This window comes from Strongylocentrotus purpuratus, unplaced genomic scaffold (genome assembly GCF_000002235.5).
Source record: "Strongylocentrotus purpuratus isolate Spur 01 unplaced genomic scaffold, Spur_5.0 spur5_contig_821, whole genome shotgun sequence".
NCBI lineage: Eukaryota > Metazoa > Echinodermata > Echinoidea > Camarodonta > Strongylocentrotidae > Strongylocentrotus > Strongylocentrotus purpuratus.
The window spans coordinates 1,720,068-1,736,227 of NW_022145526.1; the positions used below are offsets into that span (position 1 = coordinate 1,720,068).

Below are 16,160 nucleotides of genomic sequence, written 5' to 3' on the forward strand. Positions count from 1 at the left end.
ACAGAGCAAAAAGAAATAATGTGATGTTTAACCACATTAAAATTTAATTGTGACTTCATTTTATGTAGAATATTCAATATCGTATAATTTCTCTTGGTCATACAGTTAATTTGTCTATCTTTTGTTCCAAATCTTGAGCAAAACAAATATTGTGTCCATTTTCCTCTCTTTTTCCCCCCCATGAGAAAAATATAACAATAGACAAGTTTTTTTCAAAGGAAATACCATTGGAATATATTTAGAAAATACCCAAAATATATTTGTTTGCATGTGAAAAAGGACCAGGGAGGGAATGTGTGCTTGTATCTCATCTGCTCACAAAGAGCCCTGTTAGATGGAAAAGTGTATTTGACAAAGATTAGGGTCAAAGATTATACTTACTTGTAAAGAATTGGTGTACATGTTTTCTTTATTTTTCCATATGCATGTACATATTATGTTAATTGATTATTGGATTGTTTTGCTGAAAAATGTTGCATTCATTATTAAAAAATATTGAATTCACTATTTGTTTGTTGGGGTTGTCTTTAATAACAAATATTGTAATATTGTTCCATCTACACAGTGGTCTATTTCCTACTACTTAGCAGCATGTTGCCTTGTGTATATTGTGTGTTAGACCATTATGTATATTTAAAAAAAAAGTTTATTATACAAAATGTGTAATTCAATTCATTCTTCTATATATTTCCCCCTGAATTTAAAGAACAAACTACCTCTCGAGAACAGTTACCTTGTAAAAATGTTATTGATTTTCTCATGTCTCATGTACTTGTTGCTTCTTTAACTTTCTGCTATCTGTTAACCTCTATTTCCTCGTTATTTTCATACTCCCTTGCATGTCTTATCCTCGTTCCTTATTTTCAGTTGTACAAATGTACTTATTCATTCATCTTGTATTTATTTGTCGATCAATATATTCCATTCGCTGATTTTTAAATTGAATTGTATAGTGAATTCATAGTATCAAGAAATTTGAGAAGTTCTTTCTTTATTTTACTTTTCTTTTTGCATACTCTAAGCACCCGTAATTGAGCCATTGTACGTAGTTAATGAAAGTTCAGAATTTATACAAATATTTTCTTGCCACGCATATATTATGTCTCAGCTAATTGACAAGTTAATTACCACAAATGTTTATAATAATAATAACAACCATAAATGTTTATATTAACAACAACAACAATGATAATAATGGGTTCTTGTAGAGACTTTAACAAAATGTTGATCCTTCATATAATACAAGTAGAAGGGCATGTACCCAAATTTTGTTCACTTTATAATCAAGCATTAGTTTGGTCTAGGTCAGGCAGGCCTCTAGCAAGCTCTTGAGTCATTTTAGGTCACTATTGTGCAGGCATTATGCCTAAAGTTCGAGTATATACATGAACTGATCTACTTTGAGGTGAAGGCAAGTGCAGAATATTATTCCATGGAATTGTTACAGATTTATTAACTTTGATGCATTGTAGTTAATTTTGGAAAGCTCATGCATATTTAATCTGATGAATATTCATGTAAAAGACTGCTTAGTTTTCTCTTTGTGTATAAATATGTGATTCTACATTTTAGGCATATTAATCTGATGAATATTCATGTTAAAGACTGGTTGTTCATACATATTAATCTGATGAAAATTCATGTGAAAGACTGGTTGTTCATGCATATTAACCTGATGAATATTCATGTGAAAGACTGGTTGTTCATGCATATTAATTGATGAATATTCATGTGAAAGACTGGTTGTTCATGCATATTAATCTGATGAATATTCATGTAAAAAACTGGTGGTATAATTTTGTCATTTTATATTTGTTCACACTCTAGGCACTGATAACCAAGATTAAGGCACAGAACAGCAGAGACTGTCATTTGATGTTTTATTTTGATATATGTACTCAGAATGACTAAGTTACATGTAAATTGTGAAGTAATAGAGAAAGTTGATTTTTGTATTGTAGTAATGAGATTGTGAATATTGTGCTGATTTGTTGATTTATTTAGCATTAAAAGAGAAGTTATTTCTGACATTTTGTGCGCTTAGATTCATAATTCATGTCAAATAGGTTCAGAGCGAGGTTAAGTGAATGAAAAAAGTTTGATTGTAATCATCTGGACATATTAAAGTGCCACAGAGAGAGAGTGGGGTGTAAAAGAGTGAAAAGAGAGAGAGAGAGAGAGAGAGAGAGAGAGAGAGAGAGAAAGAGAGATGATAAAAGAGAGGAAGGGAGAGAAAAGGGGAGGGTTTGAGGGAGTAGAAGTTTATAGAAAATAAAAAGAGAAGTCCAGTAAGAAAGCGAGAGTATGGAAAGAAAAACGAGAGTACAGAAAAGAAGAAGAGATGGTGTTGGAGGGAAAGGACCCCAGCTCAAATCAAGTCCAGTCTTGATGAATATAATAAGAATGGGATCATCTCTAAAGTGCTTGGACACATCGAAAGTGTATTGAGCGCTATATAAACCAAATTGTTATAGTAATTATTAATCTTGGGCACAAATTCCAATATTCCACAGAAAATTTAAAAATCCAGACGCATTTATATAATAGGAAAACCTGTGTTGCAAGAGAAGTTACATTTGTCCGATTTATGTTTTTTTTTTTTAATTATTTAAACCACAATGGGCTGTGTACCCTGCTTATCATCTGGTGTTTGTAACTTTTTATATTTTTATGATTTGCAATATTATATTATATATATATCTTTTAAATTTAGCAACTGGCTGCTAATCATGTTCAGTATTACATTATACCATGAATAATTACACATTGCAAATGCAAATTGGCTACATTTAGAGAATCAACCACGCCCCCCTTGAGTAAAAAAAAAAGAAAAGAGGATTCGGGGCAAAAAAATTGCATTTAACAACATTCCCCCCTTTTGAGTAAGAAAAATTGGGAAATAATAGGGACGAATACCGTACCATAGATAAAATAAGGGAAAAATCAGGAAGAAAAATATAAGAACAAAACAAACAAGTTTAGTACAAGTCATATCCATTTTTCTTCTCAAGGAATCTATATTCCTTTAATCCATATTTATTATTTTTCTTGCAATAAAGATTGCCATGCATACAGATAGGTATATGCATTCCATGAATAAATACATATATACAGAGTATAGCTAGAAAATAAAGCACCATCTTTAGTCCACACTATGCTACAAGTAAAAAAGAAAAATCACCCCACACATTAAATATTCAACAATACACAAAACAGATGATGTTTGAAGGTTTGCATGGTGGTATGAATAATCGCGGTAGAGGTTTACGGTACACCATGTGTGAAGTCCTAGAAGGACTAAGGAAAGTGGACAGAAAATAGAAGTGAAATAGAAAGGCGAGAAGACCCTGAAGACTCCTGAAGACGGACAGTCAACCTGTCCGAAACGTCGAGTCTACTCTCCTGCTCCTGCTCTGCAACTCTACTCAACTCTCCAACTCAATCCAGTCTTCTACTCAAACCTCTCATCCTATCTACAACTTTCTGGTTTACAGTCCTTTTCAGGACTATACTCACTTCCGAAAGATACTCTTCCTTCCAACCTCCACTTTCTCGCCTTTCTATTTCACTTCTATTTTCTATCCACTTTCCTTAGTCCTTCTAGGACTTCACACATGGTGTACCGTAAACCTCTACCGCGATTAATACACAATACGTAAAGAATTACCAGTAGGCTGCTTATTCAAACGTGACACTTCCATCATCAAAAGGCTCACAGAAAATTACATTCTGCTGCTCCAAACAACATTTCACATATCAAATCTACACGCATCAACTATTGCTTGGTTAGATACACCTCTAGCAAGCCTTTAAACCTCTAGGAAACCTTGTAGACCCACACTGGTTCTTGCCAAAGCATACTAAAGAGACATCGAGAAATATATAATAATATTCCATTTATTGTCTTCGAAAAATTGGCAACAGAATAACCTTACTTTTGCCTATAACGTACACCTCGAAGCAAACAAATAAATACATAAATACTAGAGAAGAAAATAACGATGTATCTTACGCTTTGAGCAAAAGTACACTGATAACCATGCAAATTTTCAAAAACGGCACCTCATGGTTTTCAAAAAGCACCTGAAGGACGATAACGTTTGTGTCAATACCTCATGCAAAGGGTTGCGAGAAAGCTCTTTCAATTTCCTATATTGTACCCCACTCGAGGCCATTCAATACTATACCGGTAAATATTAACAAACTAACTCAAAACAATGGTTCAGCGAAATACCCAACATGTAACCTGCAAGGCAGTATCTAACAATAAATATATCTCAACATTTCTAAATCAATAATTCAGTCAACAACTAAATTATTCATAACATTACCAAGATTTTTAATTTACTATTATCAATAAGTATGTAAAAATTTGATTTGTCCCGATTTGTATAGATTTGTATTTATTGAGAATGTGACATATTTACATTTAAAAGTATCGATAAAGGCCCTAATTCCACTAATCCATGTTCCTTTCATGAAATACACAAAAAACATCAAATTTACAGGGGTATGAATAAGCTAGTTGTTACTGTATGTGAAAAATCAAACTATGTATGTAAGTGTTAGCTGTGCAATTTTGTGACAATTTATCTTGATCTTGTAATGATCATTTAATGAGGTTGGGGCAAAAAAGAGAGTAGTATAAACCCATCACTTTTAGTGTTAAAGCAATTATTCATCATTTAGCGTGTTAAAACACAATTATATTTTTGAGGAAAGGAAAATTTGTCTTTCAACACACTAAATGATAAATTATGTCTTCAAGTTCTGCAAAAAATGAAATTCCATGGATAATCTACAAAATCATGTTTTAGATCTACCGGTATGTTTCACTCCAGAAATATATAATTTATATATATATATGCAGTCCAGCTCTTTGGAATTAATTTTTCCTTCATCACTCATTAAGTGTTCTGAAGTACCTTGAAAGGATTAAGCCCTTCCATTTTTCTACCTGATAAAATTAAGTTATTTATCAGTTATATGTGGAATGTTTAACACTTTGGTTGCTTTGGTCGCCTCTCTGTACAGTTGCAAGTTTGCCACACAAACATTTCTGCACAATACAATAAGCAGCAATGGAGAGAGGGTTGCTTTGTGCTACACAATGGCTTTGATAAATTACCAATATGGTCTTTATTAGCTTATGACAACCTTTTTAACACCGGCATAGATTAATCTTGCGCTGCAAACAGTAAAATAATCTTGAAGCCTTTGGTATATCTATCTTGTGATAGAAACAAAGTGGCACAGCATATACAGAGGCAATTATAAAGGCACAATTTTAAAAGTTCATATAAAGATAATTACTTTGACAAATGCCAGCTATGGGTCGCTTTACAAGAAACACAAAAACAACAAAAATTGTTTAATCTCGTTTCTGTTAGGGATGAAACAGGTTGGGTTCCTACCCATGGAAAAGGTGCTAATTTACTTGTGCTGTTACAAAGAAATCTAATGCTGCCTGATACATTTTGGCAAAGCACTATCAAAAATTTGAGAGACGTGTACCAATTTCTTTGATCATATGCCAAGGGCATGCGAACGACCCCCACAAGAGCACCAACGATTCCCCCAAATATTATGTTACGTATGGATTGCCAATCGTTTAGAAATTGTCACAATGTGAGAAAGAAGGTGGCCGGTAGAGGGGACGTCACATACACCCCACTAGATCCTTTGGCTTGTGTGTCTAGGACCGTACATCTACGGATTGACACAAATCAAATCCCTTTCATTGGAAAGTATGAGGGAAGTGAGACTGATAGGGGCAGGCGTGGTCGGTAGAGGGGTGTCATGTACACCCCACTAGATCCTTTGGCTTGCGTGTCTAGGACTCTACATCTACGGATTGACACAAATCAAATCCCTTTCATTGGAAAGTATATGGGAAGTGAGACAGATTGGGGTGGGCAGGGCCGGTAGAGGGGTGTCATATACACCCCACTAGAGTTTAGGGTCTATTTTTTTTTCTCTCCATTTTAATGGTGCAAATGGGCCTTTTCCTTCAACCTTTTCGCCCCACACATAAACAATTTTTGAAATGTGAACACTCACAAAACTACATGTTTCACTACCCACCTCAGTTAGGAGCCCTATTTTGCAAAGGTATATAGTAGTAGTAATCCAAAATAAATCCGAGGAAGTCCGGTAAATAACAAGCTTCCACGATCGCAGTCATCGCACAAGCATTGAAGAAAACACGCCAATGTATACAGTGTTTATGCACGGCGTATCAACTGCACATGTAATATAAATACACATGGGCTATACGCAGGTATGAATAAACATCCCCAAATTGCTGATGTGAGATGCTTGTAGGATACTTTACAGGACAGAATGGACATTTTGCCATTGAAAATGGCGGGCGCACACACAAAATATTAATTTTAAAAAAAATTATTAAAAAAAAAATAATAATAATAAAAAAAATTTAAAAAAATAAAATTAAAAAAAATTAAAATTAAAAAAAATCGGAGTTTTGAGGTATGCACTCGGAATTCGGAGTTGGTATGAAAAATGCGGAGAAACTCCGCCTAAATCGGGGTGGTTGGCAGGTATGTCATTGGAAAGTATGAGGGAAGTGAGACTGATAGGGGCGGGCGGGGCCGGTAGAGGGGTGTCATGTACACCCCACTAGATCCTTTGGCTTGCGTGTCTAGGACTCTACATCTACGGATTGTCACAAATCAAATCCCTTTCATTGGAAAGTATGAGGGAAGTGAAACGGAAGGAGGGCGGGGCCGGTAGAGGGTTGTCATGTACACCCCACTAGATCCTTTGGCTTGCGTGTCTAGGACTCTACATCTACGGATTGACACAAATCAAATCCCTTTCATTGGAAAGTATGAGGGAAGTGAGACCGATAGGGGCGGGCGGGGCCGGTAGAGGGGTGTCATATATACCCCACAGGATCCAGCATCCCCTCCCAATTTGGCTTGCAGTAACATCGGACTTGGTTAACCGTACCTGCATCATGGCTGGAAAACAGGTAGAAAGAGAGAGGGATTATTTCATGACGTATAACGTGGTACATAGAGTAAAGTAATGTTTTTCTGGTGAGTTTGTTGTGCATTTTATGTTTGAAAGTTGAAAAATGGGACCAACATTTACACCTGAAATTGTTCAACAAGTAGATTTTTGTTACAGTATTCAAAACTGTAATCATATTCTCCGTTGTCTCGTTCTTCATCTTTTCATCGTCATTCTTTATCTATTTAATTCTTTTTCCTCTCCTGCCCTCCTTACCTTATTTTCCTCTACTCTTCCTCCTTCTCTTCCTCTTCTTTTAATACTCCTCACTATTCAGCTCCTTCTTCTCCTCCTACCCTCGTTTTCATTCTTACTTTTTTTAAAACTCCTCCCCTCACCCTTCTCTTCCATCATCACCAACATTGAACATTTTCATCAACAAAACTCACGAGGCCAATGAAAACTACTCTCATTGCTATCATCTTCACTGCCTCACTATCATCATCACCATCATCACAATCACCATCCTCATTATTTATCACAATCACCATCACAACCATCATCACCATTCACAACCATCACCATCATCACCACTATCATCATCATTCAATCAATTCAATTTCAATTTCAATTTAATGTCCAATATTGGAAATTTGTTTTGCTCACATTTAACATCACAATCATCATCACCATCACCATCACAACCCTCCTCATCATCATCATCATCATTGAAACTCACCCAGCCATCGGTACAGGTATATCACTACAGTGATAATGGTAAGGGTCAAGTACAGAGTCACACTCCATCACAACCATTATCACAACCATTACCATCATCATCATCATCACCATCATCATAATCACCATCATCATCACCATCACAATGACAACTACCACCATCATCATCATCACAACCATCACCATCACCATCATCATTGTAACTCACCCAGCCATCGGTACAGGTATATCACTACAGTGATACTGGTAGGGATCAGGTACGTAGTCCGACTCCATCATCATCATCACCACCATCATCATAATCACCATCATCACCATCATCACCATCATCACCATCATCACCATCATCACCATCATCACCATCATCACCATCACAACCATCATCACCATCATCATTGTAACTCACCCAGCCATTGGTACAGGTATATCGCTACAGTGATACTGGTAGGGATCAGGTACGTAGTCCGACTCCATCACAACCATCACCATCATCACCATCATCACCATCACAACCATCATCATTGTAACTCACCCAGCCATCGGTACAGGTATATCACTACAGTGATACTGGTAGGGATCAGGTACGTAGTGGGACTCCATCACAACCATCACCATCATCACCATCATCATCATCACAACCATCATCACCATCATCATTGTAACTCACCCAGCCATCGGTACAGGTATATCACTACAGTGATACTGGTAGGGATCTGGTACGTAGTCTGACTCCATAGCGATCCGCGCCTGCTCCAGGTCATCTTCCATCTTAAGGCTGTTCTCCTGTGGGAGCGCCCAGTAGTCGTTGCTTTCTACCTCCATGGACTGAAAGAAAACGTTACATTGCATTGCATAATGTTAATCATATACAGTCAAACCTGCTTTAGTGACCACCTGCCTACAAAGGAAAGACCATCTGCCTACAAAGACCACCTGCCTTCATACATGTAGACTAAGGCTGCGACGGGTAGTCGAATGCTCGAGTACCCGCACGGTTGACAACTACTCGGGTACGATTTCTTGTACCCGAATATTCGGCCGCAAAAAAAAAAAAAAAAAAAAAAAAAATGTCCAGGCCCACGCTTACCCGTGCCAGGGAGAGCGGCGTCCGCTGGCATGGTACCGTCGGTAAAAATGTTTCCCAACTCAAGCACTGTCAAACTCACCTTTCAGAAACTGGGACCAAATGTCCAGATTTCTGTTTGGACTGGGAGGAAAATGGATTATTCTGCCATCTTTGGTTTTTAAAACAGCATTGTTTACTGTTATTATTCTTATTAAATCGGCGCCTTCAAATGCAACTCAAAGTAAAGTTGCATGCGTTTTCAGCGAGGGACCTGAGAAACTGCCGAGTGGTATGGTAGTGGCAAAAAAAGAAAAAAAATCAAAAAAATCCAAAAATCCAAAAATTAAAAAAAAATCAAAAAAATTCAAAAAAATTATAAAAAAACATGGCGTCCGAATATTCGAGTATTCGCCTGTGAGTGTACTCGGGTACCTCATTACACTGTTGTGCACAGCCCTAATGTAGACTACCTGCCTACAAAGGAAAAACCCCCTGCCTTCATAGACTACCTGCCTACAAAGGAAAGACTACCTGTCTACAAAGGTAAGACCACCTGCCTACAAAGCACTAGTGCCTGCCTTCAAAGACCACCTTTTGTGTTTCCCTTGGGCGGTCGCTATAGACAGGACTGTATTCATATATTTACATATCAGACTATCGGACAGTTTCTTTGAATTTGTGTACATTATTTATTTATCATCGTTATCTATCTAGCTTGTACCTATATTCGAAATCAAACCTCAACTTTTGGTTGCAATGAAGAAATAATAATACAATACACCAAACCAACACACAATAAAAGATATTATTTTGTAAACAGAAAATTTTATATTGTACCAACTTGAAATCAAGAGATTTTCTTAAACAAATTAAAAATAACTATTTAGTCCATTCATTTAGTGTTTATTCATATCTATTAAGCAATCAGAAAACCATGGACCCTTGCATCCTACCATTTTTTATTTATTTATCACCAGGGGGGTGTTTCACAAAGATCCTTGATCGAACCTAACTCTAAGTGGGACTTAAAAGTTATGGAGAGCCATTTGTAGCCTTAAAATAAAATATATTCAAAAGCAAATATTGAAGTGTTTTTTACTTTTAATAAATTCCACATCAAGAACAAGAAATATCCTTGATAATATACAAATATACGAAGCTGTGAGAAAGAATAGTGGAAATTATTTAACTGAGGAGGGACTGGCAAAGTACTATTTTGAAGAAATAGTAACTATTGCAGTCCCTCCAAAGATATATAATTTCCACTATTCTTACAAACTAAATGCTTGGTATATTTGTTTTATATCACTTCGTTACGTTCCGAACGTTTGATTAATGATTGGCTGGCATTATGGTTTTTATCTTTATTCTTATGTCACCCACATTGGGCCGGCGGTATTGGAGAAGTTTATAATCAGTTTGAATTTGTCAATTTAACCTGCGCACAATTATATTAACGCGCATTTAATGAGACGCGCTAATTGCGCATTATTTTTGACTGAACATGATGTGACGTCACAATGCTTTTCTACCTTAAAATCTCATAGAGCATGCGCAGTTCTGCCTATGAAAAAATGGTGGAAAACATTCGGAGCTCTGACAGAGATTTGTTTCAAATAGTGAAATTATATTTTATTACGTGACCACCAATTGACCAATCATGTATTTAGAAAACTCATGAATATTCATAGAAGGGATATAATAGTAAATATGAATGATTTGAATCAATATTTTATATCCTTTAAAATAATTTTTACAAATTATTTTCATAGATGCTAATTGCTTTCCATAATTGTTAAACTTAGGATCTTTGTGAAACACCCCCTGGGTGGATAGGTGGACATATACCAGTATCACAACCGAGGGCTCAAACCCAAGATCTTTCCTTGTTGAGCAGAGCTGCCAACCTTGTGCGACCAAAAAAAGGAATCATGATGGCAAAAAAAAAGGAATTCATGAAAACGAAACTTACAACCACGTGCAACACGCTTCCAATGCAGAAATGTTCATTCATCATGCTGTTTTTTCCATACAAGCAGGTAATTTTTTTGGAGGTTATTTTGGTATTATCGGCATTTCATTTTTTTTGAGAATATTTTTCTCTTTAACTATGTTTTAAAATTAGTTTTCTATTTAATTTGTGATCATTTCACCATTTTAGGGCAGTTGTTTGATGTGCGGTATGTAAAAGGGAAAAAAAAAAAAAAAAAAAAAAAAAAATTATTAAAAAAACGTATTTTATGAAGAAAAAACGTAATACCGTAATTTGGAGGAAAAAACAGAGTAATTCCGGCAAAAACGGAATGGTTGGCAGCTCTGGTTGAGTCAAGAATTAAACCATTCGACAATGACGCCTCTATTTATTTATGCAGACTTACCTTCATGTAATGGAGTTGTGATTGTAGTTTATCTGCTTTGGCTCGAAGTGATTCCTGCCTTGCGTGCTCTAGCTCAGGAGTTCTAATTTGTTTCTGGAAAAAATTAAAAGAAAAGAGATACAATATGTTCAAGGGATTTTTCTTTTGCATCGTGCGCTTTACTTACTTTATTGCCTAGTCACATGCATCTTTCTATACCAAATTGATAACATTTCGACCAACAGGTACAGCGTGGTGCTGCCCAAGGACAAAATGAACATTTCTCAATACAACAATTCGTACTGTACACAATGCAGAATTGTCAATTTGCAGATATGTGAATAATGACTATTAGTCCATAAGCAATAATTCAAATACATTTTGAGATATGGTTATGAAACTTCATTTGTTTATTCAATTATGAGATACTCTATCTCTCTGTCGAGTTTCAGAATCTTTTCATCACTCCATCTCTGAGATCCCGGGGTGGGATGGAATCCACCCCTAGTACCCCCTCAGCAGAGAGTGCACCCCAAACACCTGGTCTTTTTAGGGTTAAACCTTGTTGCCCACTTATTAGTCGACAACTAGCTTAGTAAAGGTTTAATGTTTATGAGCCCAGGGGGGGGGGGGGGGGGGGTGTTTCACAAAGACCAAGATTGACTTTAAGTTGGACTTGACCTAGCAGGCCATTCATGCCACTGTTTGCTCTTACCATTTACTAGCGTTGGTCTCTCAAGGAATGTACAAACCATAGTCACATATCTACAGAATTTTGGATATCGTATTTGCCAGCGATAAGGCCGCACTGCCGCATAGGCCACACCCCAAGTTTGACATTTCAAAGAGGAAAAAAAAACAAAAAAACAGACAAAACAAAATAATCGTAATTTTCTCTGAAAACACTATTTTTTTTTTACAAACTAATACCAAATTCATCAATATTCTTATAATTTACTGGAAGTTTAGCTAAAAAAGTGATCGCAGGCAGATTTGGTGTCCGATATACCCCTACCACAATGTACGGTGTAAAGCAAAATTGCATGAAATGGAAAAACAAAATGGCAACTTCGGATGGATGCTTCACGGCAGCTCCGTTAAAAGGTCCCTTACTTTACTTTTGCAATGCATTGGCACTAACTTAGATCAAGATATATCGGCAAATGTTGTTTTAGGAAGTTATTTTTCGTCTTCATGTCAACAATGCAAGATAAAATTGTCGGTAAGATGTGTTGAAATGTCCTGTACCAGAGTGCTATAGTTATTTTACCGTATGTAGTCCCATATGTGCAAATTCGTGCTGGTTTTGACTTTCGTTTTTAAAAATTTTTTTTACTCTTTCGCCGTAAAGGCCGCAACCCGACTTTTTGATATTGATGGCAAATACGGTAATTCATTATCGAAGGAAGAAATGTAAATCTAAAGATCATAATGGCGAGAGCAACCAGTGGCATGAATGTCCACTTTTAGTCAATAAAGGTAGAAAGCAAGGTCGATCTTGTCTTTGTGAAACACTCCCCCCCCCCCCCCCCCCCCTGGTGTATTTATTTGTGCTTTCAATGAAAAAGCTTTGAGGTTATCCATAAAATGTGAACAGATTCTTGGAACCATAACAACCACCTAACAGCAAAAAAAATTACACTCAAGTTGTGAGCAATTCAGCTCTTGAAAGCTCCAAAATACATGTACATGTAGCTCTGGTAATCTGAAATGGCTCTGGGAATATATAACAATAAATTTCTCAAACATGATAAATATCACTGAAAATATAGCCCTTTCACCACATGAAATCCTGAAACAACCCCTGTGAACAAAAACATGTTTGTTTACACTGCCAACTAACCTCTAGTTGTTTGCGAAGGTTTTGAGGAGTCTGCCAGCAGCTGTTTGAATCCTGATCTATCTCCACCCTGGGGTTACTCAGCAATGCCTCCTGACCTGACCCCGACCCCAGCCTCTCGGCCCCGCCCCCTTGACCACGTCCACCCTCCCCCTGGCCCCACCCCTCTCTGTCCAGTTGGGCGTCGTCGCCGCCCCTGCAGGACCGCGCCACGGCCGACCAGCTCGCCAGCCGGCCCCCCTGCCACGAGAGCCACTTTGGACCTTCTCCCTGATTGTTCGGTTGGGGTTCTACCCTTGGTCCCGTGTGGTCACTCTGGCGTTGGTGAAGTGACGGTGACATGTGAGGTACTTGGTGCTTCGATGGTTGATGGGTGATGGCTGGGAAAGATGTCTCTGGAAGGCAATCATCGTCCATCGCAAGGTCTGATGGCGAACACATCTTCTTTGCAACTGGACAAAACTGGGAGGTAAACATGAGTTGTGGTTGTCTGATTAAGTTGCAAAACAAACTGTGTTCAAGCAAATAGGAAGGTTCATGATGAAGTATATAGATGTTGGCCTGAATTCACTAAGGAGTTTTAAATTTAACCCATGGTTTAAATCTTCCTTAACCCATCACAAGGTCCGACGGTGAACACATCTTCTTTGCAACTGGACAAAACTGGGAGGTAAACATGAGTTGTGGTTGTCTGATTAAGTTGCAAAACAAACTGTGTTCGAGCAAATAGGAAGGTTAATGATGAAGTATATAGATGTTGGCCTGAATTCACTAAGGAGTTTTAAATTTAACCCATGGTTTAAATCTTCCTTAACCCACCGCAAGGTCCGACGGTGAACACATCTTCTTTGCAACTGGACAAAACTATGGGGTAGAAAGGAGTTAAGTTTCAAGTTTTTTTTATCTATCTTTCTTTCATTTAACACACATTAGAAATATGACATGAATATAACAAGTGAACAGAATATGGCATTACAATAGAAAGATGAGGTGACCTTGGTTGAAAGCAAGGCTTGTGGATTTAAGGTCCCTCATGAGTAGCTTATGAGTACGGTATGTCCAAAAAAGAACAAACTCGTCAGATAAGAATAATGTGTACATTTAAATGCTTACAAACTAAACTAACTAAACAACTGAGAAAATATAAACATTTAAATAAGAACAATACAATCTACTGACTACTAAATAATGGTTATAAACAAGAGGAAACAGGAATATACTATGAGCAACAGGACTGAAACACAGACAAAAAGTAAAAAAGACAGACAGATTAATAGATGTGAGAAACGGAAGTAGAATTATGCTGACCTATATAGCAAATAATTGCATGGTTATCTGATTAAGTTGTAAAACAAACTGTCTGCAAGCACATGGGAAGGTTGTTGGCCGAATTCACTAAGGATTTTAAAATTTAACCCATGGTTTAAATCTTCATTTACATAACCCATGGTCTAAAATTAGCATAAATTAAGCGCAACACAGCCAGAGGTCCAATATTAGACGCGCTCAAGGCAAGGTACGCTTAATTTGCGCTAATTTTCATAAGAAGAATCATTCCTCCAAAATAGGAATGATTGGCAGCTATGAAAGAGGGAGCAACACTGTTGCTATGTACCTGATCATGCGGTTCCTCAGCTTGGGAGAACGTTGATTTTCTCTTAGTCCCATACATTCCAAAGAATGTCTTGCTCATGTCCCAGCTCGGCCTCGGCAGCCCCATCTGATCACAGGATGAAACTTCCATCACTGCCACGCACCAATCTTGATCAAACTGTGAGAGAGAGAAAAAAAAAAAATCAGAAAACATATTTCGGACATGTGTGTAGGATACCCAGGATTTTGTCAAGGAAGGTGTTTTAAAATTTGGAAATCGCGCTGACGGATATTTCGCTTTGTGGGGGAAGGGGGGGGGGGGGGGTTGAGCAAAATTGAGGGGGGGGGGGGGGGGTTTAACCCCCCAAATAACCCCCTTTATGTATTGCATACGTGCCTGAGGATGCCAGACCATAACCACTAGGAGCATATACATGTACATGTATATTTTGTAGGAACAAATTTAAAGAGAAGGCACCCTCGCATAGGCTCAAACCTCTAAAACCACTGTCCAAAAATCACCAGATTTCATTCAAAATCAGCATTTCAGTCTTTACTTTTTAGATCATTGACAACTAAATTTCAAAAATTAAATTCAACAATTTACCAATTAAAAGAATAGGTCTAGACCTACTTAAAATTTAAATCGGAAATCTATCGTTACTCCTGGCAAAATGCTGTTTCGCCTTCATCATTCATATTCATGGTTCAATGTCATTGCGAATTTGTGTGCATTTCTAAATCTTGCCCTTCATTACTCTTTATACTATAGCTCACTAGCTGTTTTAGCCTAGATCTACAGAAAGTCAGATTATTTCAGAGCCACACAATGACACATACACAGACAGAGCAACATCAACAGACACAGGCACAGGCAGAGTAGACTCTAGTCTAGGTGCAGTGCAGTGCAGTGCTAGCAACACTGAAATTGACCCAGATTTGATATTGTACAAGTGTTTGAGAAACAGTCTGCATAAATTTAGAGGAAAGTGTGGCCTGCAAGTGCTAAGCTATAAGCTAATTAACGCCGTTAACCTGATACATCCTTAATTGAGTACAGCCTACAGCCACAGTTGTAGTTCGAGAACGGGCGCGGGCCGGGCTGGCGGCGGGGAACTGACTCAGTGAGCCTAATCCCCGGGCGTCCCAGCTGCAGTGGCAATCAATTATCTTGCAATACAAAGCACATGTAATAATGTCAATAAACACCGCAGAACAGAACGGTAAAACAGAAGATAATTACAGCTCTTCCCACAGAAATTGTCACAGGAAATTCAGCTTACGTATTCTATACATTCACGTCGAATGAACGGTACATGTAATGTGTAGAAACATACCTAAAATCCCACGAATTCGTCAGTTATTTCCGACTTCCTTTGTTGTGGTTTTGAAATTTTCCCAGCACAGGATAGAGCGCCAAACATTAGTGACCCGGAATTGACCAATAAGAAGCGGCGTCTTACAACCAGCTGATAAAGTTGGCTTCAGTACCGGTAATCTAATTGGCCAGTAGTAGAGAATCTAATTATGGATGTTTATGTTGTTTCGGCATGGCGCCGGTGGTTTTGAATGATCTAAATTGTTTCCATCT

At 37.5% G+C, this 16,160-nt stretch overlaps 1 protein-coding gene across 1 annotated transcript; it reads right to left on the reverse strand.

Annotated features, from left to right (window-relative positions):
• Positions 1-6,744: 6,744 nt before the first annotated feature.
• On the reverse strand, positions 6,745-15,871 carry LOC581634. Its single transcript, XM_030981457.1, has 6 exons — positions 15,853-15,871; positions 14,592-14,747; positions 12,980-13,438; positions 11,158-11,250; positions 8,381-8,538; positions 6,745-6,983 (listed from the first exon to the last, which is right to left on the reverse strand). The coding sequence occupies exons 2-6, from the start codon at positions 14,718-14,720 to the stop codon at positions 6,899-6,901; spliced, it is 924 nt and encodes a 307-aa protein (XP_030837317.1). The 5' UTR covers positions 14,721-14,747; positions 15,853-15,871; the 3' UTR covers positions 6,745-6,898.
• Positions 15,872-16,160: the final 289 nt, after the last annotated feature.

Excerpts from the sequence above, each read along its gene's own strand:
- LOC581634 (XM_030981457.1), bottom strand. The coding sequence starts at position 14,720 with ATGGAAGTTTCATCCTGTGATCAGATGGGGCTGCCGAGGCCGAGCTGG. Across the intron at positions 13,439-14,591 it reads CTGAGGAACCGCATGATCAG|TTTTGTCCAGTTGCAAAGAA; the intron begins GTACATAGCAAC and ends TTTACCTCCCAG. Across the intron at positions 6,984-8,380 it reads ATACCTGTACCGATGGCTGG|CCATGATGCAGGTACGGTTA; the intron begins GTGAGTTACAAT and ends CCTGTTTTCCAG.